This window comes from Ips typographus, linkage group LG2 (genome assembly GCF_016097725.1).
Source record: "Ips typographus isolate SLU linkage group LG2, UJ_Ityp_2.0, whole genome shotgun sequence".
NCBI classification, from domain to species: Eukaryota; Metazoa; Arthropoda; class Insecta; order Coleoptera; family Curculionidae; genus Ips; species Ips typographus.
This window is the reverse complement of record NC_138423.1, coordinates 14,939,225-14,966,934: the sequence shown is the minus strand read 5'-3', so window position 1 is coordinate 14,966,934 and position 27,710 is coordinate 14,939,225. Positions and strand designations below refer to the sequence as shown.

Genomic DNA, 27,710 nt, shown 5'->3' with positions numbered 1-27,710 from the left:
AAATTCACATGCATTCGTAAATCACAATAAACACGTTACAGTAAACTGCATGACTGCATATTCATCCGGTACATGACTTTATGTTTTAATGCACGATTTTTTTGACCATTTCTTCAGTTTTGCTTTGCATGATTTGTCATATCACTTTTGTTTTGCTTTCATTCATAGGTCACGCAGGGCCTCGCAGGATATCACTAAACTACCCAAGGATCTACCGATCACCAGGTGAGTTGTCATTTGCATCATAAATTGGTATTTTGCCAAACAAGGGATTGATTATTCTACTACTAACGCATAGGGTGGAAGTTTCCATGCAACTTTTCTGCATTACGTAATAATTATTGTTTTTCTGATCAAGTCAGTAGTAGGTGACGTGCAACCTTGCAGCTGCTTGCAGATAAGAAAAGTAATCAAGCCGTTTGTTTGCCTGTTATTGTTGTATCAATTAATTAACAGGATCTTAATAAAGGGTCGAATCAAATCCGGATTTATGCTGCGCCTCGACTAGTTGGTGAACGAGCACAACGTTATTTTTCTTGATTAAAAATTCAAACAATAAGTTTGCAAATATTCTAATTTTTGTGTGTATTTTTTAGGAGTAAAAGCAGAAGTGTCGACCACGGCATATCTTCACCCTTTGACCTCGCCGTTTTGCGAAATGCTGTCGATAGGGGACTGAGCAGGGGTAAGTAATCAAACACTTATACTTTTAATTTAAAACTACAGCTAACGCCATCCAAATTTGCGTACACGTCATTCATGACTTAATTTCAAGCCTGTAATAACGTCTCTACGGCATTGCATTAATGGCTTAGTATCAGAAACAAAACCTAAGCGTTTTACTAGAGTCAGCATTATTTTATTAGTTTCTGATGTGAGGTTAATTTGTGAATGTAGTGTGAATACACCATTTTATTTTTTTTCTTGATCATTTTTAAATTTTATTGTCACTACAAAACAGAAAATGAAAACCCCAAACACAACTAACTTTACATTGTCCTTGTAACTACAACGTTTTTAACATTTTGGTATTTTGTTTTTCATTTTCTGTTGTGTCGTTAAAAAGTTGGGATAACTAAACTTTTCACGGAAAAACAACGGAACTGTCAAATATGTCAACCATCTGATTTTGGACCAATCCCGTCGACAAGTCCATATCTGCTTTTTGGTGTTCCGTCGAAAAATGCGTCCATAGGTCTATTCGCAGAGGCAATCCTTGACTGGTTTCCAACTCAGAAACCGTAAAAATGTCAAGTTTCATTGGTTGAATGCTCACGTGACTATGACGTTTCCTGACTTGTGGCCAATGGACGTATCTACTTCTCTGATTACTAGTTGGAGATTCTCTCTGCGAACAGACACTTAAGCTACATTTACAATCACTTCCAAGTCCACTTCAAATTTGACAGTTCTCTATTTACTATTTACAATGACGTGGTAAATCTGTAAAATTTTAGGTTAGATACATGTAAATACATTATCATTTAATTAAGTGTGATGGTCGTCGTATACGTAATAGCTAGTTAATCTAATACAAATTTTATGTTAAAAAGACAAAAATCCTTGGAAACTTCAAATTGTAGTAAACTAATTGGTCATTTTGCTTGCATCTGCCAAGCAGCTTGACGCACTTCGAAGTGCACTTTGAAGTCAAATTGGAATTATTGTTTCAATGTTAAATGTACGCCAACGAACCGAAGAAAACGCTGGACTTGACGTTTGACATTAATCACACCAACTGGTGGTTGTTGAGGTTTTCCTCCTGAAATTTAATGGGTACATTTTTTTTTCTAAGCTATTTGTCAGCTGTTAAAGGATACAAATGATAAATACTAGTTTTTGTTGTCATTTTATGGTTCTCTTACACTTGTAACAGATATTTTTTATGTTTTCTGCTCTAAAGTGGCTGTTTATCCAGTAGTAGTTACACGACTGTTTCAGTTGTTCCAATACACCGCAATAAGTTCTTTTTGTGTCCAAAAAAGTACATTTTTCCATAATTTTCAAATAATCAGTAAATCTGCTAATAAATGATAACACTGTGTAACAAAATTTAGGTCATGTTTGGTTCCAACGACTAAAAGTGTTCTTTTGGGTTTCTGGGGTCCTGAATAGTGGAAAGGGGCCATTGGGAGCTTTCGGAAAATTGGAAAATGGCACTTTTAAGTTTTTGCCCCATATTTTAGCGAGGAGAAGAAAGTTTCGGTGTTCTGGTCAATGTGAGGTTCTAGAGAGGTCAGGAGACTTTAAAAGAAGTTAACCCAACATTTTAGTAGGGTTGCCTAACCCATAACCTACTTAAATTAGTATTAATTTTAGGCCAATTTTTACCCAACGTAAGCGTTTTTTCGAGATTTTTTTAAGATCTTAATAATTTTATTTTTTGACCGGGCCTGGACGAAAGGGAGGAGGAAGGTTCATAGTAAATAGAAAAAATGTTCCTGACACCAATGGGCTTGTCTAAAATATCAAAAACTATCGTAAATTCAGCTAAAAACATGCACATACGATTTATGTCGATTTTTGTTATAACAAATTGCGATGTTGCCAAGTTTTCAAGAGTAAAAACAATACAGGTTAATGAATAACACTCATCAAACGTAAAATCTACAAGGAAATTGCAAATTTTTGATTTAAGTAAAAAAACGGACGGTTGATAGTTCACTGCATCAACTTACTTAATATACTGCCTGTAAATGTAATATTATTAGTGGTTCTGTGGGGCAATTTCTTTTTTATTTCTCATTTCTCCTTTTGTTGATGAAAACTAATAGTTATTGAAAATAGGCAACATCGAATTTTGTAATAGCAAAAATTCCAAAATTGGTTAAAATCGTAAAACTCCATGTTTTTAGCTAAATTTACGATAGTTTTTAATATTTTAGCCAAGCATATTTTCTTTCGTCCTTTTGTCTAGTCCCGATAAAAAAATCGAAATAATCCTTGAAATAGGTGAAAATTGGCTTATAATGGCCTAATTTAAGTAGATTATGTGTTAGGAAATCCAACCAAAATCGTAGGTTAGCTTTTTTTGAGATCCTCTGACCATCCTAGAACCCGGAAATGTCTGCTCACTGCTAAAATATAAAGCAAATTTTGGCAAAAACTCAAAAAGTGCGTTTTTCCGATTTTCCTGAGCTCTCAATAGCCGTTTGCCACTATTTGGGATACAAGAAACCTAAAAAAATACGTTTTGTCGATTGTACCAAATTTTGTTACGTAGTGTAATGGGTGCTACATCCACCATCTCCGACAACAAACTTTGCCTTTGAAACCTACTATCTTAGAATATTTGGCTGTTGTAAGATTGATTATTTAAATGAAATTATAAAATTGCAAGTGTGAAGAGGATAGTTGTTAGTAAAACAGTTACAAGGATTTGCACAAAACATTCAGATTGCTTATAGTTCATCAAAGGCTGGATATTCTGACAACATCGAACAGTAAGGCCGAGTTTACCCAACTTCTTAATTCTACACCATTTACACATGTAGTTTAGAAAGCGTCAGTTGAATTTTAGAAACCATAAGATGGATTTGAAAAATATCACTTGTATTTCAGAAAAGGTACTTTCAATTTTAGAATAATAACTTTGATTTTCGAAATTGGAATTTGTATTTCAGATTAGTCACTTGTAGCATAGAAAAGAGCAGTTGGATTTTAGACATGGTCATTTGTAATTTGGAAAATTAAAGTGGAGCAAAAAAAGTTAATAAAAAAAAAGTAAATAAGTAAAAAAAGTATATTGTGGTTTAAGCAGTTCAATGAAAAATCGATTTATCTCGAAAACCGTTTATTTTATCGAAATAAAAGAAGAGTACAATTTTTCGATAAAAATAAGAGTATCCATTAATGGCGTTTGCAGCTGAAAATAATAACAGCTGTCAAAGTTTAAGCAAATTGTGTCTTAGTTCCGGCCTTTCGAAGACGAGATACCTGGTTTTCATGTCAAATAGAAGGTCTTTTTCGATAAAACATTAAACCCAATATTCATTACAATATACAAAGTGTTTCAAAAGTTACGGCCAAAATCGTTAATTGGAAGGCAGTTTATTGGGGCTCGATATTTCCCTTAGGAGTGACTTTAAAAAAAATTAATTATATGAACAAATCGTATTATTTTGACCTCCCCTGTATGCCCCCGAGAGATTGTCATATAGTTATGGGACACCCTGTATATTTTATATAAATTAATACTCCCGATGGGCGGGTTTTTTTGCTTAAAGTGATATTAAAAAAAAACAATGAACTAATAACCACATAGAAACACAAAAAAATCTGAAGTTGAAATAACGCGTTCTTAAATACAAGTGAGCTTTTCTGAAATACAAGTGATAAATCTGAAATACAACTTACGTTTTCTAAAACCAAATTTACGATAATGAAATACAAGTTATAGATTCTGAAATCCAACTTATATTTTTAAAATCCAAGTGATATTTTCTAAACTACATGTGTAAATGGTGTAGATGCTTTGTGTGAATATACAGGTATTTTTTGACCCATTTACTTAAAATTACTTTTTTTAACTCTAATTTTTAGTTAGTTTGAAGATTTATTAATCTGGGTCACAATTGCCACAGATTTTATTCACTTAAGTCCTTAAGTAATAAACAAACATCAAAAGAGGTTTCTTGAAAAAGCTTCGGGACGACAATGAAATATGTTTTAGCTATTATTGAATACTATGAATAAATTTAATAATAAAATAGATAAAAGAATAAGTTGTATTGTGAGATAACTAGCAGAATGTTGTTCACCTTGTCCTTGACCTGTAAATTATACAAACTGAATACAGTCATAACTATGTGTGAATCAAACAAACTAGTGAAATTAGACTGCTATGTTTAGTGCTGTGAATCAATTTTACCAATTTTTTAGGGATGTAAATTTGCTGGTGTGACTAAAAGTAAGTTTAACGAACTCACTAACAGACACAGTGGACTCTGGCCGAAGTTATATATGAAAAACCAGATTTTAACCATAAAACAACTGCCCAATTTGTTCTATCAGACTAAAACCATTTCAATGCAATTAGGTGTATGAATGGATGTGCAATTGTTAGCACTCCAATCAGAAAGAAAAAATATTGGCAAATAGGCGAAGGCAGTCACTGAAAAATTACTCAACCGAAACGGTACATTATCTCTGCGTATAATTGGATTAACCTAGAGATAAGATACGTCACTATCTCTGACGAGGACGAGTGATTGAATTATTAATTAACATTATAGAAACATTGCGCATTGTCGTTGTCGAGTCTAGTGCGCCGCGTTCACTCAAGTCTCGTGTTGACACTCGACTACGCCACAACAATGCGTTGTTACAAATGCACATGACCAATTCGTAAATGTTTGAATCACCGTGTATATTTGAAACGGCATGAATCATGCACGAATATGGAATTTGTGGAGAACTACTTCGATACCTGCCAGCCTCGTTCATGTGCTTTTATAGATCGTAGCGGCGATTTTGACACATTCGTCGTCATTTATTATAATGCGTTCGAGTTTTCAGGTGATAATCATAACTATTGCGCTAAATGTATAGTGTGATCTTGTTTATTGTTATGTTGATCATGGGTTATTTGGGTTTGCAGATCTCGATGGGTCCACTAATAGTTTGTCGGGTAGGAGGAGCGGGCCCCCAGAGAATACCACAACCTACACGGTAAGTGGCATTCTATGTTTCAAACATTTTTGAAATATTTGACTTGCGATAAATGTTTGCTAAAGATAATATTGTTATGGTATTCACTTTAAAGCCTGTAAAAACATTTATGCTGTAGTTGTTCATTCATCCGCTGCGGTGTGGTTGTTCTGTTAAGTGATTAGTTTTGATTTTAACACTAATTCATATTGATAACTAACGTGCGGCTTGTTAATAGCCATTTAAGTAAATATTTTCCACCTTTTTTGCTAATTCTTCTAACAACTTTCAGTTATCTTTACGATTTTTTATTATACTTGCTCCGTCATAATTTGTGCTTTTACTTAGTATCCAAGTGAACGTATTCACGTGATTTTTATACTTTTTTTGCGATTTAGGTTGTTGATAGAGATACACTAACATCGGTAGCTGCACGATTTGATACCACCCCTTCGGAATTGACCAAACTAAATCGTTTGGCCACCCCTTACATATTTCCAGGGCAGCAATTGTACGTACCACTTCGGGAACCGATCGAAAACGATTCGGAAGGATCAACACCGGTCGAGGATCAACACGACGACTTACCACCTGATGAGAAAGGTAAGTTGCATAATTGCTTGTTTATGATATTTCTAAAAAGACAATTTAAATGAAACTGGACGTCTCAAATCAAACATATCTTGAATATGTTCGAAGAGGTACCAAATAGAGATTAGAACAATTATTTACATTAAATAATAGTACAAGATATCTATTATTTAGTATATTTCTATTAAAAGCATACTTATTAAGGAGTATTTCTCCTGAATTTACCGTAAGTACTTATTTCTGGGAGAAAAAAATAAGTGGTCAATTATTTTCAATCAAAATCAAGACATTTTGAACACAATTTAGATAGTTTGGAGACTCGTCACTCCAATATTAAGATTATTGATTATTTCAGACTTTTTTCTGGTTTAACAAGCCTTATGAACACCTTTTTATTTATTTAACACTTTTGGAAATATTTCTTCCTGAACTTATTTTGTTAATGATACAATTTTTACAAAAAAGTGTTTTTTCTCTCTTTTTTTTTTGACTCTAATTCTTGAAGATATTGTCATGATTATTATCATCCTGAAGATGAGATTTACTCAAATCTCCCTCACCTCCTAGTTCCATGATAATATCGTCATAACTGGCATCAGATTCACCCTGACCATTCATTCTAATATTCTAGTAAATAAAGAAAATTTAAATAAATAAGCTTGAATAAAAATTCTAATATAGGGATGCCAAGTTATTTTTAAGGTAAATAACTAAACCTATCTAACTTACTTTCTACCTAAAAATCCTGCTTCTAAATATATCATTGAAACTACAAATATCTTTAATACAAAAAATTGCAAACTACTTACAACTAATACTCTTCGTCAAAGAGTCCAAATTGTCCAAAATAAACCGTCGGTTGACCAATCTTCTTCTTTTCCGTTGAGGTGGATTTTTAACTGCAAAGGCTGTATCTCGGTAACAGCCGGGAGGCCTCCTCGGTTATCGATTTAACCACTTCTGGAATAGGTCCTCTATCACAATCTGCTCCATGTCATAACGTGGACTAGACGGTACAATTGCTGGTAGCACTCGGTATTACACTCAGTAACTTCCGTTCCGGAAGGAAACAGCTTTCTAAGATCCCCTGATCTTCATTAGTCTGATTTTTGCTCGAATTTTTTAGAAAACTGACTTTCCAGCTCTCATTAAAAGTCTCTTTTGACAATCAACAACCAAAAACAAAAAAAAAAACCTTTTTTCCCACCTTCTGCCTCTACGTACCACCTTTTTCACCTCCTTTGAAGTTCATCAAGTAATACTGTTAATTTTCTTAATAACTACATACAATCCTACTAAAACTAATTATAATGGTAAACACTTGACATCCCTACAAAAATGTACCTTTTCTATAAATTAAATAAATAAATTTTCTTTATTTTCTTGAAAAGAAATCCTTATTTTCAAGACAATATCAAAAGTTATCAGTCACTATTTAAGCAATCAAACAAAAGTGGATCAAATTTAAAGTAATTTTAACTTAGAGACAAAAATCAAAAACAATTCCATCATTTTTAGTGTATCAAAAAAAAATTGCAGTTGATTTAGGATACAATCAATAAGTTCTTTTCATAAATGTTAACATTATTTAAGCAAACTAATAGTGAAAAGTCAAATCAGATGCTTCCAGTCTCAGTTTTGTTCTCTTCACGTTTACTTGTGTTTATGTATTTACCATTAATGGTAATTACATACAATATTACCATTATCATTTATTGTTTTAGAAATCCAAATTCACTTTTGCGTGCTTTACTTGACTTGGATTTAATAGGTTTTCAAAATAATCCACAAGTATTAATTTCATTCAAGTAAATTTAGTTAGTAAAAAATGGATTTATTTACTTTTGTCAGGTCTGTTCTACTTGTTGCATAAAGAATAACAGTAATGTGGCGTGCCAATAAATAATATGACAGAAGTCTGATTAGTTTGGTGGGTGGAATATGGGACATGTATATCTCTGAATATTTCAAAATAACGCATTCTTACTATTCTTGATACTTAATGTACAGTTACTGGTTTGACTTAAAATAAGGTTAAAACTTTCTAAAATACAGCTCTTTGGTAAATACTTGATCCTGTCATACTCATCGTATCTGTTGGTGGCGTTGTTTGTGATACGCAGGAAAAATGCGGAAAATTTAAAAACTATTCAAGACGAGGTGATAAGGAAAGAAAAACCATTAAAATTGACTGAGCTAGTTAAAGATGACGCCAAACTTTGTAAGTGACATGTTTTCGTCGAAAAGGGGTGTGAGGTAATTGGACAGTTGACAACACACCAGTTAGAGTTATTACCAAAAATTAAGTAGTCATGCAACCAACTGTCGCATAACGTCACCTCGTCGTTTTGACAGACTGTTACAGGTTGCATACGAGGTTGCTTGCCAATCTTTGTCTAACTACTCAAACTCATTGATTTCAAATGGCTCTCATCTTACCACAGGTTTTCTAATATGTATGTAGGAATAATTTTCAAATTTCCATACCTGTATGAGGAATTTACTGAAAACGTCGGGGAATATTTTCATTTTAAAAGAAATGTTAATTGGATTTAGGCCCTTTAGGGTTACCAGTAATTCTAAGTAAACAAATTGATTAGCATAAAACTAAAAATGTACAACATAAAATCTTATGTTGTGCCATAAAACAATGCACTGAACAGAATACACATCAAGGAATATAAGTAGAATTTGCCGAACCTATCACAATTGCACCAAAAGTTAATCTTATCAAAGTTTGCGTTTTACTCCGGTTCGAGGTAGAACCGGCAACCGGTAATCGACAGTCGGTTTTCAACCGCATAAACGGTCATTGTTATCCTAAAAATGATAAGCATTTCCTCCATATTTGATTTATTTAACGTTTCGAGTATGTTTGGTGATCTTATAGGGTCTTCTTTCTGATTGTTGGTGGTTTTTCCAGAGTTACTGGACAACCTGCGACCGGTCAGCCCGAAACCCGGCCATGTGGAACGAGTCAAAACGCCCTCGTGCAACCAAAGCTCGTCGATCGAAACAGAAGAGGAACCCACCTCGGTGTTTAGAGAACGGTTCCTTAAAATCAACGTGAGGCACATCACCGATGGCGAAGGAGTTGTCAGTGGTGTGCTGTTAGTTACCCCCAATGCTGTGATGTTCGATCCTAATGTGTCTGATCCTCTGGTAAGCTTGTTTTTTTTTCATTACACAATGTAGTATTAAACGAACAACTCAAGTTCGATACTTAAGTGAAAAACAGGTATAATTGATTGGTTTAATCTATGATCTGTATCAGTGTGTTTTGTTAGTGCAAACAAATACCAGCTGATCAGGTAAAGAGTTTACATTTGTCCGGTAATTTTTGTTTACTCTTCAATTAGGTTAAGGAAGCATAAAACATGCAGGATTTTTATTGACATTCCAGACGTCAAATAAATTAATGACAATCAGTTAGTTATGATCGATTGCACCAACATATTTTTAAGCTAAGTTTGTGTTTGACCAACATTTGACACTTAAACTATCATATTTAAATTCTAACTTAGCTTGATGAACTGAATGCAATTGACCATTAAAGGAGTTTTAACACAAGATGAAAAATCAAATTCATTACTTTTTAGTGAAAAAGCATTACTTTGCTAAACCGAAACTAAAAAAGTAACAATCAATAAAGTACCTACGTTACTGCTCATATCTGCTGCTACACTCCAATTGAATGTCTTTTTTTTATAGGTAATTGAGAAGGGACCAGAGGCGTACGGAGTGATAGCCCCAATGGAATTTGTGGTCAACGTGGCCATTTACAACGACATTGCCCACATGCGGGTGAGCCATATGGAAACTACGGTTAGCGAAAAAGCGGAAATTTACTATCCCAAAGGAGAGAAAGAAGCTGAGTCATCTTTGGTTAAGGACGAGACGTTTCCAGAATTAGGTGAGTTACTTTCCTATTGAATGTTACTGGGTGGTATGTATGTGATGTAATTGTTGTGCACTTTTACTACTCTGTATATTTTTAACTATGGTATGGTGCATAATGGAAAGGGTAGTGCTTGCTGAAAGGGTAGAAGATTTAGATCGAAAAAACAAAGCTTTCAAATTCTCTCCTCCATATTTTATTCTGCTCCATGGAGTGAAATGGAAGTAATTACGATAAACCAACATGTGGTCGATTGCATGCGCTTTTAATACTGGGGTTTGTTATCTACAAACAAATAATAATAAATATCGATGAAAGATGTGTCGGTTGAACACACATGATGGTTGTTTGGGTTGATGGATTTATTATCCTCATCATTGTTAGAACTTACACAATATTATAATAAGATAATTAAAACTAAACAACGTATGAAAAAAAGTTATCAATTAACAGTAACAGTATTCGCACAAAAAACAAGTATGTTTCACAGAAAACAAACCCCAGACATTTTATAAAATAGTGATTATCCTCATCTCTTGTAAACTAACTAACCTGTACAAAGTGTATGATTTCCGTAACATTAAAATGTGTACAATATCTATAAATGTGGCAGCGGCATGGACTGTATATTAGCTTAGTGGTCTCGTTTATAGTGACCGGTACTGATGATGCTGAGTCTATATGTTCATGCACAGAACGAGAGGGCGACGCGTTCCCGAAAGCTTTCGAACGGGAACTGGTCACGCCCACCAACTTGGACGATCCGGAACCGGATCACAGAACGTTGGAGGAGAGGCGAAAGTCGTTGCTCGATCATCATTGGCCGATGACTTCACGTGAAAGACAGTAAGTTCGAAGGATCTATTGGCATCCACGAAAATTCATTCAGTACCTTTATTTGTTTATTTATAGTATTTCTCTATTACATCGGTCTAATCCGATTAAAAAATTATTACAAATTATAACCTTTTTGCTCGATTTTTAGGTCAATTGATACAGATGAATTGCCAGTAGTATCTGGTTCGGTGCAAGAAGATCATATCGAGGAAGAAGAAACGAATGGCGAGGAGGCAGATATGAAAGAGAGTTGTCACGATTCAGGGATCGATATTAGAGAGACTCCTCTAGTTCCTGTGGCACCGATTCCTGTCAAAGAGGTATGCGCTCTTCGCTATACAATATCTTAGAATAGTAGGTAACTGTATACAACTGTTACAAAAAGATAAATAGTTTGTTTGACATGCACAGTAATTCTGATGCCTTTGCAGCACTACAGTGATGCAGATATAGTGCTGTCAAAGGAATGGGTACCGCCGGTACCGCTGCCTCCTACATACCACTCGTTGAGTAGCGATACCGAAAGCCCGGCTAGGAAGAAGACGAATAGCGTGTCGTTCAGCTTGGATTCGAGCAGTGACCCTGACACGTCCGGCACCCAATTCTCCACCAGCTTGGTCGATTCCAAAGATGATACTGAGAAGGCTGAAAGTAGGAAAAATAAGGTAAGTTAGTTTACAAAAATGTCAACATAGACAGTATAGTCAAAGTTACTTTTGTGCGTTAATAACATCTATCTAATACTCGCCTTTGTTAGATTAGACCAATTCATAGAGAATCAATGTGGTAAAGATGGAAAAAAAAATTAAGTTAGATAACGCCTTGGACAGCAGGATGTCCGCTATTGGTCTTTTCGTGGATTTTTCTCGTGATTTTGATGTGGTAAATCATAGTATTTTGCTTGCCAAATTGTATAGATACGGTTTTCGAGGTACCTGCTCCAATTTGATTCAGTCTTACCTCCAAGATAGAAAACAATACGTTTAGTTTTATTACTGGGGTCGCTGCAGATGTTTTTGTTACGGCATATGCTGACGACACAAATATCCTTATTTTAGATGCGAGCTCTAAAGGCGCTATTGCAAAAACCGAATTGGTTTATAATAGGATTTTGTAGTGGTCCGATAAGAATCAATTAAATCTCAATATAACCAAGACCCACTTTCTTCATTTCTCCAATAACAGAGCCTTGTCGGAGAGAGCGACTATGTTTGAGGATTCTGACCGTGCTATAACTTCTTCTAGGACATCGAAGATGCTGGGATTAACTTTTGATTCGACCTGTTTACTCTGGTACGATCATATTGAGGCTGTTATGCACTAAAATTTATGTCAAATCATTACTCTATATTACGCGAACTTTTATTGTCATCTGCGTTATGGTATTTTAAATTGGGGATTGAGTTCCCAGGTGTCACGGGTATTTCTATTATAGAAATATGCGCCCGTATAATAACTGGTTCGAGTCCTCGTCAATCATGTAGAGAGTTGTTTGTTCGACTCAAAGTATTACCTCTGGCGAGCATATATATTTTTGAGATCTGCGTCTTTGTTTTTAAGAATAAAGCTCTTTTTGGGACCTCTCGAGTATCGCATAATCATAATATAAGGATCGGCTGGTACCCGGATTGCACCGCACCGCAATTTATCAAAAGAACATGGTTTTTAATGCCTGCAGGTTTTATAATAGTCTCGAAAATACTATTAAAACTTCTCCAACACTTTATGTTTTTAAATTTAGATTAAAAGAGTTTTTACTACAAAAGTGTAACTACTCGGTGGAGGAATTTTTTTAGAACGCTTGTTTTCAGTTTTTCTTTGCTTCTGGTTAAGAAAGATGACCAAGGTTTAACATGATCTATTTACTTTTAAAACAAATTAAATATCAGAAATGTCATTTTTACAGCGTCATTACTTTGGAAAACGATTTAGTTTTTGTTAAAATATTCAATATTTTAGATATTTTTGTAATAAATGCACTATTAATTATTGCAGATGATGAAAAGACTGTCTTATCCCCTTTCTTGGATGGAAACCCTAAGCGGGGATAAGGATGAAGATAAGTTTCCTAGTCAACCACAAACAGCGGACGCACAGCACTCATCCGTGTTTTCTAAAGTATTTTCAAGGTAAGTTCTATGATTCTGTCAGTATAAAAAGATTATGAAGTGTTTTAGTAATTTTTGACCTATCGGGATTTCTGCAATGATTAGGTATCTCTAAGCACTAAAAATAGTGATTAACTGCACTGTATTTACTGTTCAAATTTTGGTTTTAAAATGAATTATTAGGGGGACCGGAAAGTAATATCGTTTTCTTACTCTAAATACAAACTCATACACTTTTAACGAGTCTTTATTTTTACTCAGTGGTATATTCCGCATCTTTGTCATTAACCTTTTACCATCTAGTGAGTACATTTTCAATTCCTGATTGTTAAAAATTAATTCGTTTTTCTGCAAAATAACTAGAAATGGCATTTTGGTTATTATCTAAATGAGCAAATGTTTTGCCATATTGTTCGTTTTGAATTTCCGAAATCTGGACAAACTGTTAATGCAAACCTCTACAGCGAGTTAATCAATCTTTGACTGAAAAGTGGCCAGAGATTGTCAACTGAATAGGCATCAATCTCCAACACGACAATGCAAGACTGCACTGTGCAAGGCAAACCCTAGAAAAAATTAATGAACTGGGCTCGGAAATGCTGCCTCATCCACCATCGGATTTCTTATTCCTAGTGCTGCAACATTGCCCATATTGTGGCAAAACATGGGAATGTTGCGTTTGGATGATATCCAAAATGCCATTCGCAGATGTTTTGCCGAAAAACCAATTAATTTTTATCAATCAGGGATTGAAAATTTACCCACTAGATGGCAAAAGGTTATTGAAAACGATAAGGAATACCTACATCACTGATATAAAATAAAGACTGGCTGAAAATGTATGTGTTTGAATTTAGCGAACAAAAAAACGACATTAACGTAATATTGACATTTGAAGGGTGCACGGGAAAAACAAGCTAAGTCAATTTTTGGCCAAATTGAGAAAACCGCTTCACCCGATAGACAATAGCGAGGCTATACAGGGTCCAAACTTAGTCAGAAGAAAAACGAGCTACGTTGTCTAATAGAACATATTTTAGGAAAGGCGTACACGGGAATGACCTACTTACCTTTCATCCTTTTTAGTAACTAATTAATTTAATAATTTTTTATCAACAAAAAAAAAACAAGGTTTTAACTAATTATTTTTTGATATACATTTTAATTTATGAATTACCTTGTTTGCTACTTAAGTTTGACGAATTTAATATTTATAATATAAATCTGGTGAAAAACAGGCTAAGTCAAGACCTATTTTTGTATCTTCTTCAACAACAACCTTGTAATTATTATATTAAATAAAAAAGCATGCTGCTTTATATATAATAAAATATTTATGTTTCTAATGCCTATAGGTGACCAGTTAACAATGATTTTAGAGATAAAACTGCTGTACTCAAAAACTTCAAAATTTGACTTAGCTTGTTTTTCCCGTGCACCCTTCATTTAAAATAAGTAATGTCTTGAAAATGGCTGACCTTGTATAGTACCTACACGCCCGTACTAATTATAAAGCTTATCTCCTTTACGCTGCTTAATGCGAACAACAGTTCCCCAATCCACTTGGTGGATTTCGGGACGGGGCTGTTTGCAAAAACGCCCTCTGAAGACAGTGGTGGCTCGGGTGGTCCGCATTCGGCGGGCAGCGGAGGCCCGCCCCTTACCGGTGACAGTGCTTCGTCATCGAGCAGCTTTTTTCCCACTAACATAATAAGCAGCATGGGCGCCGTTGGGGCGCAAGTAGGCGCGATGGGTGCCCAAATGGGCGCTCAAGTTGGAGCGCTCAGTTCCAGCGTTGGATCAACGGTGGGCGCCGTAGGGGCGCAGGTTGGCGCCCTGGGCTCTACCGTTGGCTCCACAGTCAGCGCGGTCGGGTAGGTGTGCGTGTCTATTAGATCCAAGTAGTTGCCGCTCTTGATGTACCTAAAACACGCATGAACACAAAACGTTATTGTAGTGTTTACGTGGCTTTGTCTGTTATTGAAATGGTGCGTTTTTCCATAGTTGGGTTGCATTTAGAATCATCATCAAATGTAATCAATATCGTCAATGTTAATTTTGAAATTGTCTTTTTGGCATAGTGAAATTATGACGTTATAACTATCAAATTGCTCTGTCAGATCAATTATAGTCTATTTAAAAACTAGAAGAATCGAATGAACAAGCCTGACATACACAAACAAAAATTACCAAACAAAATCCCTAGATTTAATTTATGAGTTTAAGTGGAATAAGTTTGTTGATTAAATGTGAATGAGGTTATAATTTTGTTATATCAATACACTGCCAGACGGGTTTAAAAACACTCAATAACAAGTTAAAACGACTCTGAATAGAATGCTAAAGAAACACAGATTGACAGTGACTAAACTAAAAATTCAAATGGTGGACGAGCCGGTATTTTTTCAAATCACCCGTTGTTTTAATAGGCGCTTGCTTTGGATCCATGATTTCGGATTCAAACGCGTTATGATCTAAAAATCACATGACACCATAATTTTGAAAATCCCTTGGTGGTCACGTGACTTTTGAATCATTAACGCGTTTGACTCCTAAATCAGAAACCGAAAGAAAACTTCTATGACTTCTCCTGTGTAAATCATACCGCCAACTAAACAATCACATCCGATCACTATTGCCAACCTAATTCACATTCACTCCTCCTAGTTTTTAAATAGACTATAGTACCAGTTTAAGAACAAAACTGAAGTTTGCTTGTCAACTGACAGAATTCACAAGGACTTGTCAGGATGGTTTACTTTTCTGGGATGTGATTTGTTGTTTATTTCGAGGGAAAAAGCTACATTTGCCAAACAGGAAGAAGAATAAAAAATAAGTTGTCAATTTGCATATTTTTATAACATCAAAACTTCTAATAATTTCTAATTTTAGAGTATATCTTGCTTTTGGTTTGAATCATTTGTGGACAACTTTGTGAAAAAACGCACCGTTTAACAAAAAAATGTCCACCCTATTTTTTTCTCTCTTACTAGACCAAATAAACCACTAGTGTACTACACAAAACACGCACACTTCTACCACTTTTACGATTTTCTGTACAAATTTTATCTCAGCTTGGGCTGTTTTAGGTATTTACTAATTCTACTGTTGAACATTTTGTTTTTTTTATAGGAGGTCCTCAGTTGGCACCTTCATAAGGCAACCTACTGAAAGTGGCTCGAAAAAGAAGGATCCACCTCCAAAGTTGGATTACAGAAGTATGGTCTCTGTCGAGGATAAACCGGAGTTGTTTGCGTCTTTTGACAGTAAGTCCTTACAATTTTGAATTGAACATTAACTAGTTTTGTGGCTAATTGAACATTTCTACAATTTATTAAAAGTATAGGAGATTTGACTAACCATTAATTTAGGAAGATGTGGAGTGGGGACGTTTTAGCTAGTTAAGCCCATTTTTTTGTAATAAATTTTTGAATCTACTTGTAGTAAGTGGACTTAGGTCCATTTGTTGTCACATTAAAAATATTGTTTCATTATTTACTTTGGGTAGTATCAAGTAGGTAATTATTATAGAAGAGTAGCAAAGGGATGAATATACATTTTACCTTGAGAACTATAGTTCTCACTTTAACCCGTCCTCAATATTATCGTTATATGTAAACTTTAGAGTAACTATTGCTTATTTTCTGTTATTGCCGCAGTTCGATCACCAAATTACGGGTTGAATTCATTTGGTAGGTGCAGCATGCAAATCACGTTTCTAACTTTTTCCTCATCAAGCATGCCGTTTAAACCGTTTTACACCGTCATGATAATGTGTGTTTGTTCTCTTGTTACCCTTCTTTGTACACTTTTTCTGTAGTTTAGCAGCCTCCATCCGCCTATACGCTATGTGCGGTTAACCCACTACAAAAATGGTGCATGACATAAAAGGGGGCTGAAAGCTTTTTGATGGGAACGTACGGCACTTCTTGTTACAGACAATTGAAATGTGTTTTAATTGTAGAGCTGATTCCGCGACCGGCCAGGTCGTGCGAAGATCCGCCCTTGTATCTTCGATTGAAGATGGGAAAACCGCTGAACAAGAAAATTCCGCATTCCACGCCGCTGATGTCGTACGGGAAGAAGAAGATGCGTCCCGAGTATTGGTTCAGCGTGCCCAAGAATCGCGTCGACGAATTGTACAAGTTTATTCAAGCATGGGTACCGCAACTTTATGGGGAACTCGATGAAGAAAAGGTAATGTCATGTCTATCTACGTTTTAGTTGTTATACAGGGTTTTTAAGTTGAATTACCTTGGAAGATATCATTGCAAAGTCACAATACACAAGAGTTGTATCTAGGAGACTTTATTAGATCAAGGGAAATGGCTGGCATACTTTAAAAATTTGGTGCCTCGGTTGAGACACCCTGTATTTTAAAGTTTGTTTTCATTTGCTAACAGTCATAACTGTTTAGCTAAGCAACTTTAATGGATTATGAATTGATAGGTTAACTGTAACAAATAAATCTAATTACGTTCTAACCAGGTGCTGACGCCTACCTAAGCCAACAAAGGCAACGTCTAAACAATATATCGTTATTAATTATGGTTACGAATTGTTCACGTAAAAATTACGTAAAGGGTCGAGAAAATAACGAATATTGTCACGTATCAAGATTTATGATTGTTGCACTAATTTAGCTAACTTATAACGAGTTTAATTTGTTTATGTGCGCAAAAAAATATAAGCAGAATGTGTCAGTGATTTTAAGTTAAAAAATTTAAAGTAGGACGTTTGTTTGCATAGATTTAGAATTCCAAACAACAAGCAATGAAAATAGACGTAAACACAAAGTAGAATCTCCATGTGTTTGAGCAGCATAAGTTTTGATATTACAATTGACATATTAGTCAGTTGATAAGTCTTTACAGCACTGTTTGTAGTTTGTGATTGGTCAAAAATAGGCAGCAAGCTAAAAACTGCTTTTTTGACCAATCCCATTAGACTTAACTGTGCATTTCAACTCAGTCTATTCTTAGATGACCTTTTAAACGTTAGTTTAGCTTTAGAAATTTTGTGTTTCAAGATTCAACTCTCTTGCTATAAATTACATACCTATTTGGTTTTTAACAAACTTACGTTCAAATTGCATTTCCAGCGGAATGTTTATTTTTTCACGAAAAATTTACTTTCAAATTTATAAGTACTCAGGATAGGAATTTAAATATATCTCTTGGTCAGGTTCTGACGCCAATCTATCTGAATAAGGCAAGTCGTAAACATCAATAAGATTATTAATTATTACGTGAAGGGTCGTTTGAACAAAAAAATGGTCACGTAGCAAATTTTATTTTTTTTCAAACCGATTTGGATAATTTACGTCGCGTTTTATTGGTTGTAAGGCATAAGTAATGAAAGTTTATTAGGTATGTTCTAAGGAAGTTAATCACTTACAGAATAGCAAACTTGAACAAATAGAAAATTTATTAAAAAAAAGTTTTTCTTTTAATCTTATATTTTTTTTTCTTTGGCATGAGATTACACACCAACTCTAAGGCCAAACTAACATGACTTTCGTATTTGATTACACCGCTCGGTTTAGTAAAAGTCTAAAGGCCACGTGGATTCCCAGTGGAAATAATACACCGTGAAAAATTGGTTACATAAACAATATAAATTCGACCTGAACCCGTTTCCATTATTCTTATTGCTGTAATCTTACAATCGTAAACTTGTAAACACATCGACGAGAAGAAAGCAATAATTAAACAAACATTCGCATTTTTTTTTTCGGAACAAATCCGTTGATAACATTAACCAAATAGCGCCAACAACTTTATATTATGACATTGAATAAAACTTGTAGGTTAGCGCGGTAGCTGAAAAGACTAGCAAAATGTTGAAAACTATGACAAATTGGGTAGTTTTTTTACCTGAAAACCGTCATTCAAAGTGGTAACGAATTTTTTTTGTGTTTTCTCAGATCAAAGAGCGAAACTTTGTGCTTGTTGATCTGGACACGGAATTGTGGAGCGAGGAACCGACTCCTTCGAGCAGTCGACACGGCAGTCAAGGTGAAGAACTGGCAGAAATCACCAACAAAAATTGGGAGGTAAGTAAATTTTAAAATACTAGATAAAATGTAAGGAAATAAACTTGCTGTTTTGACTCAATGATCACTGTAAAGTGGACCAGATAACTGCCGCAATCCATTATTGAAAAACCGTAGAAAGTTTCGACAATTTAGTTGTATACTCAGGTCTATCAGGGCAATTCATTTAGTATGTTCGAGATGGTTATTCAAGTGGCATCACAAATTATAAACAACGTGTAAACTTATGCCTGTTTTCGTTGTGGTTAGAATGTGGTAGATAAGGTGCAGAATAACACAGTCTAAACTAAACTTATCTAAGCTGTCTTTGAACTTAACTTAGCTAATGTTGGGGAAACGGGCATAAGTCAAACTAAATTAAAGCTTGACATTTGGCAAGTACAACTGCGGTCTCATGACACCAAGTCACGCTCAAAATTCACCGTTGTTGCACAACTGTCAAAAATCGCTATATGACTGAACTGTAGTACAAATTTTCGAACTTATTAGCTATCCCAAACCGTGTTTACTGACTGTCATTTGTCAAAATTGACTTCAAGAAACTAGCCCTACAGCTACAATAAATAGTATTTTCCAGAAAAATCACAAATTAATCAGTTAACAAATGTTGCCAGCCTAAATTTTGACATTTGTCAAGTGTCTTCTTTAGACACGTGATTCCAAGCTACGTCCAAAGTTTACACATGCGGTACATCTGTGACAACTGTCAAAGTATGCAGACCATAGTTTCTGAGCTGTAAAATATTAATTCTTGAGAAATCACGAATTATTGAGTAAACTTATTACTTACTTTACGTCAAACAAAATTGATCACCTCCAGAATTGACAGCTGCGTCACAACAGTCAAAATATAGTATTTACATGAAACTGTAAGATCACCGCCCTCTGTACAAGAAAGCCTAGAATGTCACTTTTAATGGCGGCGTTAGCGGTTTTCGTTTTGCACACAAACCTATGCAGATGCAGTAGAAAATATGTTTTTTTTTTATTTTTTCGTGTAGTTGATTAGAAGTTGTGAGTGAAAAATCAAAGAACGCTTCATTCATGATCCAGATATGTATAGATATGGCTTTTTATACCCAATAAAGTCCAGCCAAAGCAAGTTTGGTTAGAACCTTTTGTCCTGGAAAGTACAACAAACTAATGTGAAAACTGCTCAATCAAAGAAAATTTGGAAATCCTTGAAGCTAGGTAAGCAAAACTGGTAAATGGGTTTTATATTATTACCAAGACCTTTCTTTTAAAATGTAAATGTGCCAATGGAACTTCTAAAAGCTGTCCTGTTTTTTCAGAGTAAACCTTTGTTGCTCTCAAAATGCAGGCGGCCTCAAAATGTAACTCACATACCTATGTATGTAAGAGGCAATAAGTTTACTGAATGAGAAAGCATATTGTACTTACCACTGAGTATTGTGTTGGAGTAAAATCATTCCAGTTCAAAGCTTTCAACCACTGTTGGGTTCGAGCAGGGTCTTTTGGAAAGTAAAAGACTGACACTTTTGGGCCTTTCACGGCATATTGTAGAGGCAATAGAATTTAAGTTAAAAAACCAACAACAAATTATAGAACAATGAAGGAACAATAACAATAGTGATAACACAATAAAATGAACACAAACTACACTTTCACTAGAACAATAAACATATAAACAACAATATATAATAGCAAACAAAAATTACTTTGGCAAGTAATCCCAAGTCTTGACTTTAAACCTTAAAAATTAATTTAATCATCGAAAAACTCAATTTCCACAATACAAACAAATGCAAACTGTCAAACCAGTATTTCGGCCATATTGGAATTTTTGGCATGCACCTTCTTGGCTTTCTTGTACAGAGGGCGGTGGTAAGATACAAAATGTCTAGCATTTATCTGTCACAGTTGACTTATTATGAGCATAATTACGGCTGGCAATTCTGACAGTTCTCACGTGATCGTCTACTGTCAAAACTGACTTCATTAAAGTATTAAATACCTACAGTATTGTACTAAGAGTATTGTTGTGGGAAATCAGCAATTACCGAGGGATCAAGTAAATTCTAGAGCGGTACGTCAAGCTAAATTTTAACATTTGTCAAGTGCGACAGCGTCCACGTGACCATAGGCAAGTTAAAAAATTGCTACTGACGCAAAACTGTCAAAATTGAATACCTTTAACCAATAAAATACAAGTTTTATAACATGTCAGGTGTCAAAAATGTGTCTTGATTTGGATTCTATTGAACTTGTTTTGATAATTTGAAGATTGTTGAGTTTCTAAGTCAATTTTTCAGTAGAAAATTATGGAACTGAAGTAAAAAATATAAAACCATGATTCCTACATGAAAAATGACTCGGTAGTCACGTTCCAAGCAATAGATTAGAAGATTTCATATTTGTATTGTAGTACTCATTTAAGGTTTTTTTTTATAATGGATTGCTCGTACCTCCCTGCATAAAAAAACCGGAGTTTTCTTCTCACATAGAACTATAAAACAAAATTCCAACTTTGTTGTGGTTTTCCTTAACAAAGTCCTTGAAATTCGTACTGGTTTAATTAAGTAGAGACGTTTATAATGTTAAGTAAATGAAGCAACGTGAATCGTCGACAACAATAACAATTATTGTTGCACATTGTTCCAAGTAATGATTAATCTATCATTGTGGCAGTACCATATTTATTACGCGGTGCCTATTTTCATCTCGTTGTTTACTAAAACAACAGTTGATTGAGTCAAAACACTGCTTTTTAAGATTGTTTGATGATGGTTGGTAGTCCATTTGAGATTTTGGACTTGTAATTCGTTTTTGACTTGTGTTGGTAACAAAAAAAAACAACAGTTATGTCAACTTGACAAGTTGAAAGGAACTGATCAAGCTTTGATTTGCTTACGGTGCAGCTAATCAAGGCGCCCTACGCTAAGATCTACAACATCATCAAGACGCAAACGATGTCCGAAGGGAGTGTCGACGAGGTGACTGAAGAACACTCACGCACGACACTAACAAAAACCACCACACGATATTATTATTTGTCTTTTTATAGATTTTTTTTCTCTCCTCCATCTCTTCCTGTTTGTCTGTATGTCCGGCTTTAGATGAATTTCAGTGATGTCAGAGGGTCACAGTGCGGTACATTCGAAAATTACCACCAAACTTTCGTTACGTTACGGTGTTGCGTGTAATGTTGTATTTCCGCACATTTTGCTTGCGACGAATCGTAATTTACTCTTTCTACTTAAGTAACGACAAAACAATTAGAATATGCAGTAATCTGGTTTTTTTCATGCCAAATGGTTACACAACACAAGGGACTTGGAAGCCCAGAATAACTTGATGGCTTAATTCTGAAAAACAGATGATGATGATTAATAGAAAAGTTGTGACGAGTTAAAGTAAACTCTTTGGGTAGTTACAGAGTATCTCATAGAACACTCTGTATAGGGTCGATCTACCACTAGTTAAGGCGACGTTTAGGATTTTTTTCACTTAGGTCATTTCCATTTTTTTAGGTATTTAAAAAATTATGTTTGATATGTATCACAAGTATAAAAAAGTGTGTAAAATCGGTTACAATTGTTTACATTACGATCAACCAAACAGTAATTTAGCCTTTATTTTAATCAAAATTAAAAATAGGATTTAACTTATACCTTACAAATATTGCTAACTATAGCTTTTCGAACACGTCAACGGCACTAGGAAATATTAGTTTTAAATACCTGTCATGTTTAACAATTTTATGTTTGGGTTACTTTTCCAAACGATTTTAACGTTTTCATACTATTGTCAGGTTATAAATGTTAAATGACAGTGTTACTCTGTTATGTGCAGAGTTTTACGGTGCATTCTAGCGGCTAATTGTTGCAAACATTTATACACAGTAGGTTTCCAATGTTTCCATTAATTTTGGAAATATGTGTTTCAATTCCATTACATTTTTGGATAGTTCTACTATAAGAAAGATTTGTTAAATAAATGACACAATATGTGAACTTATGCCTCCACCGTTTTTGGAAAAAATGGTCAATTTCTACTGTAGAAAATTCGTAAAACCCAAAGTATGAAACTTGGGGGGAAAAACGAATTGCACCTTTTTATCTTAATTTTTATTATTTATCCAAAGTTCCAAACATCCAAAAATTATTGACATTACCGGGAAAAATGAAACATGTTTCTGCTTGCCCGCATTCTGCTCTGCATCATTATAAAAAAACATTTTTTTTAAGCTTAACAGTTTTTCATAAGAAGCAATGTGTTAGAAAGAGACTACATTTCATGAGTGATTGTAATAATGTTTCTAATACATTTTGTTGCTTCACTGCTTTTCCGGTTATACTGGAAATAGTTACCAACTCGCTTACTTTAAATGGATCACCCTGTATATTGTTTTTACTTGGATTCTCAAACGATTTCTTCTTGGTTTTTGTGTTTTGTAATGTTAAATAAGGTTTTTTCTAAGAGTGGGTGCAGAAAAACGTCAAAAATAATAATACAAAATTGGGTTCAATAAGTTAAATTTAAAAAGTTTGAAAACTCATTTTTTAACGGAATTAATCCTTCTCCTGTTCTCATAAATTTATCTTGTTTCCTGTCTAAAAATAGGTCAAACTAATATTATGTTACTTATTTGACCAACTGTCAAATTACGTCATCGAGACAACAAATTTGCTCGGCACACTTTACCATTAACGTTTAGTGACTTAGACGTTTGTGAGATAACAAATCGTTTCTATCTAGTGTTTTTTCAAAAAGTATCAACTTTTTACATTAATAATTTATTACAAAATTGCCTTAGTTTTAGGCAGGAAACAAAATATCTATCTAAAAAACTTGATCTATTTAAAAAACTTGACTTTTCGCTCCTTTGAAATTTAATTTTTGACAACCCCGTATCATTATTTTTGACGTTTTTCTGCACCCACTGTTAGAACCAACCTTGTTTAACATGACAAAATACAAAAATCAAGAAAGAAACCTTTTTTTATATGCGAAAATTACAAATGTTTGAGGTATTGCAAATGTCAAATTTTACATAAAATGGTAAATATCTCAGAAACGGATGGATTTAGGTATATGACATTATTTAATAAAATATGTCTAGAATAATTGGTATCTACTTCCGGTATAACCGAAAGTGCCACCATTATGAAAATATTTTAATTGAAGACCGTACGTAACGGATACATATTATACTTGTACAGGTATAGAAATTTCAAAACTATACAAAGACATCCTATAATAAGAAGAGAAAACTGTTGTGAATCCATACCCTGAACAAAGATAAATTTTTAATGGAACACACTGTATATTTTCTGATTACTTAATAGATGTTTTCCTTATAATTTTGGAATGGAATGTAAAAAATGTAAATTTATTGTTTTTTTCAAAATCACAGTTGCCATGAATGACCAAATTACGACGTTACCATCATAATATGACATAATATGACGTCGCGATAGATTGACAGTTGGTTAAGTTTGTTCTGCACGCCGAATGGAGCTTAACTAAATGCCAACATATTACATATTTTTAGAATCAGAAGAAAAACATGTGTTAAGTAATCACAAGACATACAGGGTGGGCTAATAAAAAATTATTAATTTTGTATATATTTTCTGGTGATTTAGATGACAAAAAATAAGTTGACATTCATTATGTCATTTTCCTGAAAAGTGCTTCCTAAGGAAAATACAGTCCTTCAAATTTCTGTTTAAAAAATCGTTTTTTTGTCATAACTGTCAGACCGTTAGAGCAATATTGATCAAATTTGGTCAAATTACGGTCAAAGACCCAAAACTAACCCAACCCAACTTAAAAATTGTCTTGGAAACGGAAAATTCACTTAAGAAGTTTAAAAAATATTATTGTAGCCAGTTTTCATAGTTTCCAGACAAACTGAAAGACTTTAGTTTTGAAAATTGACTTCATGCAAATCGAGAGGCTTTAATACTAAAAATTGACTTGTAGACATAAAAACTACTTTTTCAAGAACTTGTTACTACAAATTCATACATTTAAACCTTAAAAATTGACTTGAACCCCAAAATGTGACTGAACTAATGAAAAGTGACATCAGAAGCTTAAAATTTGCATTTGAAATAAGTTTTCATAATTTGAAGACAAATTTCAATATTTTAGACTTGAAAATAGTCTTAGATGCAGGACATTGACATTAGATTCATGAAAATTGTCTTGAAAACTAACTTTTCGTGCTTTTTACTTTGCTTTTCATTTTCTTCGAATTCTAGACTAATTTTAGTGCTTTAAAACTGCTTTCAGCTTGGAAAATCGAGTTTCAAGACCAGCTTCACCAAGTTATTGACATAGCAAACTTAAATAACAATTTTTACATTCTTCATAGACTTAAAATGGCATTCCAAGCTTTGTCACTATTAAATCGACTTCTAGACACCTCAGTGCTAAAAATTCGGGTATTTCTTAATAAACTAGACGGTTTTTAGTGTTTTAAGGTTGTTTTCAGTGCCTCAAATCGAGTTTCAAGACTATTTTTACAAAGTTTTTGACTTATCAGGCCTAAAAGCCAGTTTGTCCACTGACCATAGTCTTGAAAATGTTATTTCAAGCTTCTTCACTATTAAATTGACTTCTACACTCATAGGTGCAATAAATTGTCGCACCTCTAAGAAATTCAGACTGTTTTTAGTGCTTTTTAACACTGAAAAATCGAGTTTAAGACTATTTCCAAAAGTCAAGTTTCTTCAGTAATAAAAGTAAAAAATTTTGGTACCAAATCCTACAATAATAGTCTTGAGAACTAATTTTTAGAAATAAAATAGTCCGAAAATTTAATTTACTTCTAGACTTGTTGCCCAGTCCAGAAAATTGAGTTGTACACCAATTAAAGTCTTGAAAATATACTTTTGGACTCTCTTTAGTCCTAGTAAGGTCCGTTGTAGCATTAAAAGTCAACTTTTATACTATTTTTAGTAGTAAAAAATAATGAGTTTCATGCACAATACAATCTTTGTCTTGATTTCCGGACTTTTTTTAGTTCTTGAATGCCAGTTTCAGACACTCAACCAGGATGGCAGTCTGAGAAAGCGAATCATAAGACCATTCCTAGTAGTAAAAAAGTTTTTAGACTATTCAGTACAAATTTGGACTTTCACAAGTCTTGGATGTTCAGTTTTAAACTATAAAACGATTTTTAAATTGAAATTTGGAGGACTGTATCTTCCTTAGGAAACGTTTTTCAGAAAAATGACATAATGCAAGTCAACTTATTTTTTGATTAGCTATCAAATGGTGAATTATTGATACTTAAAACTGGACCACCCTGTAGATAGTTAGCAAGTCAATTTCATGAATGTATTACATTAGAGCAACAATTTCAATGGTTTCTTGTGAATGAAAATTGATAATATTGAATTTTTAAAAGCTGACTTAATTGAGCAACTGATTCGAACTACTATCCTTGATTACTGGGAGTTAAAATTGACTAGGGGAGTAAACAAAAAAGTGTTGTATTTTTTACATTTTCTTGTTTAATTATTTTACGATTAATTACAAAACAAAGGACATGTGACCCTTTCGGATACATATAACAGACTCTTCAATTAATTCGGCTCGCTTCAATTAACATTACACGCAAGCGGTAATGAAGGCCCTCCTAAATTGTTTTCGCTATAGTGACAAGGCTAGACCGGCCACATGAACAATGGATATTATGAAAGTTTGGTGGTAATTTATCCGATTCGGTGGAAAAAAAGTAATCAGTTTGGGGCTCCCCGTCACACAATTTCCCGGTGGGAAAGGTGGTGTATAGGACTAACTGTAAAGTTCGTCTGCAAAAACATTGATTGAATACGTGCGGACAGGTGTCAACACGCGAAGGCTGTTTGAGATTATACATTTCACTTCTTTCTTTGCGAGATTGAATCACGATTTAATAGGTGTGTAGTTGTGATGTAACCGCGAAGGTCTCCAGACCCGAAAAACTCTTAGTAAGCGCTCCATTCTTGTTATTCACCTTATAAGTGCAGTGGACCTTTCAAGTACGTACTTTTACGTCGAAACCAAAGAAACGCCAACTAATTAGGAATGTACTGGTAATCTTCGGCCTCACTATTCTGACCGTATGTTTGAATTTTTTGGTGCGACTTCCGAAGTAATCAACCGCGGATGTGCGCGAGTATTCGCGTTTTAAGGCCGGTCGGAAAAAATAGGAAATCGCTTTATTAAATGCGAACGCTGTTGTCCTCAAATCGACAGTGAACAGTGTGACATTACCGCGACCATATGCAATTAATGTGATTAATTTAGTGTAAACTCGTCGTTTTTTAAGTGGAAAAATGTTTTCTCCGGTAAGTTTCTTTGTTTAGCCAAAAGAACGAAAACGTGTCCAATCACTTTGAAGCGGTTAACTTTGAAATTTCCAAAAATTCTTGTTGTCATTAAAACGAAGGTCAGTGCAACCGAATTACGATTCCCATCTCGTTAGTGCGAGTTTTACTTCCTAAATTACTTGACCAGTGCCTTGTATAATGGCGGCTGATCATGTAAGTAAGGTACCACATAGTAATTACACTGTAGTTATAACTACTACTGTCTATTTTAGATTTTACAACAA

The 27,710-nt window shown here is 34.3% G+C and overlaps 2 protein-coding genes across 21 annotated transcripts in view; one reads left to right on the top strand and one right to left on the bottom strand.

The window, feature by feature from the left end:
- Positions 1 to 20,587, bottom strand: part of LOC145740594 (uncharacterized) — a 216,316-nt gene extending 195,729 nt beyond the window's left edge. Inside the window, exon 1 of one of the 2 annotated variants that reach the window (XM_081996177.1) lies at positions 20,540 to 20,587. In XM_081996177.1, the coding sequence (XP_081852303.1) occupies positions 20,540 to 20,568 (29 nt within the window). In that variant the 5' untranslated portion in view covers positions 20,569 to 20,587. The remainder of the gene's footprint in view (positions 1 to 20,539) is intronic. The other variant, XM_081996178.1, reaches the window with a different exon arrangement.
- mtd (TLD domain-containing protein mustard) overlaps positions 1 to 27,710 on the top strand; it is a 112,754-nt gene that overhangs the window by 69,582 nt on the left and 15,462 nt on the right. For 4 of the 19 annotated variants that reach the window (XM_081996151.1, XM_081996152.1, XM_081996153.1 and 1 more), the window contains 15 exons: positions 169 to 225; positions 597 to 685; positions 5,600 to 5,670; positions 6,048 to 6,252; positions 9,164 to 9,402; positions 9,952 to 10,153; positions 10,777 to 10,984; positions 11,124 to 11,295; positions 11,407 to 11,640; positions 12,971 to 13,104; positions 14,634 to 14,957; positions 16,216 to 16,349; positions 17,048 to 17,280; positions 19,010 to 19,138; positions 22,018 to 22,092. In XM_081996151.1, the coding sequence (XP_081852277.1) occupies positions 169 to 225; positions 597 to 685; positions 5,600 to 5,670; positions 6,048 to 6,252; positions 9,164 to 9,402; positions 9,952 to 10,153; positions 10,777 to 10,984; positions 11,124 to 11,295; positions 11,407 to 11,640; positions 12,971 to 13,104; positions 14,634 to 14,957; positions 16,216 to 16,349; positions 17,048 to 17,280; positions 19,010 to 19,138; positions 22,018 to 22,092 (2,506 nt within the window). Of the gene's footprint in view, positions 1 to 168; positions 226 to 596; positions 686 to 5,265; positions 5,518 to 5,599; positions 5,671 to 6,047; positions 6,253 to 8,977; positions 9,110 to 9,163; positions 9,403 to 9,951; positions 10,154 to 10,776; positions 10,985 to 11,123; positions 11,296 to 11,406; positions 11,641 to 12,970; positions 13,105 to 14,633; positions 14,958 to 16,215; positions 16,350 to 17,047; positions 17,281 to 18,810; positions 18,947 to 19,009; positions 19,139 to 22,017; positions 22,093 to 27,284; positions 27,445 to 27,511; positions 27,640 to 27,710 lie in introns of those variants that run through there. The other 15 variants (XM_081996156.1, XM_081996154.1, XM_081996149.1 and 12 more) reach the window with 13 other exon arrangements.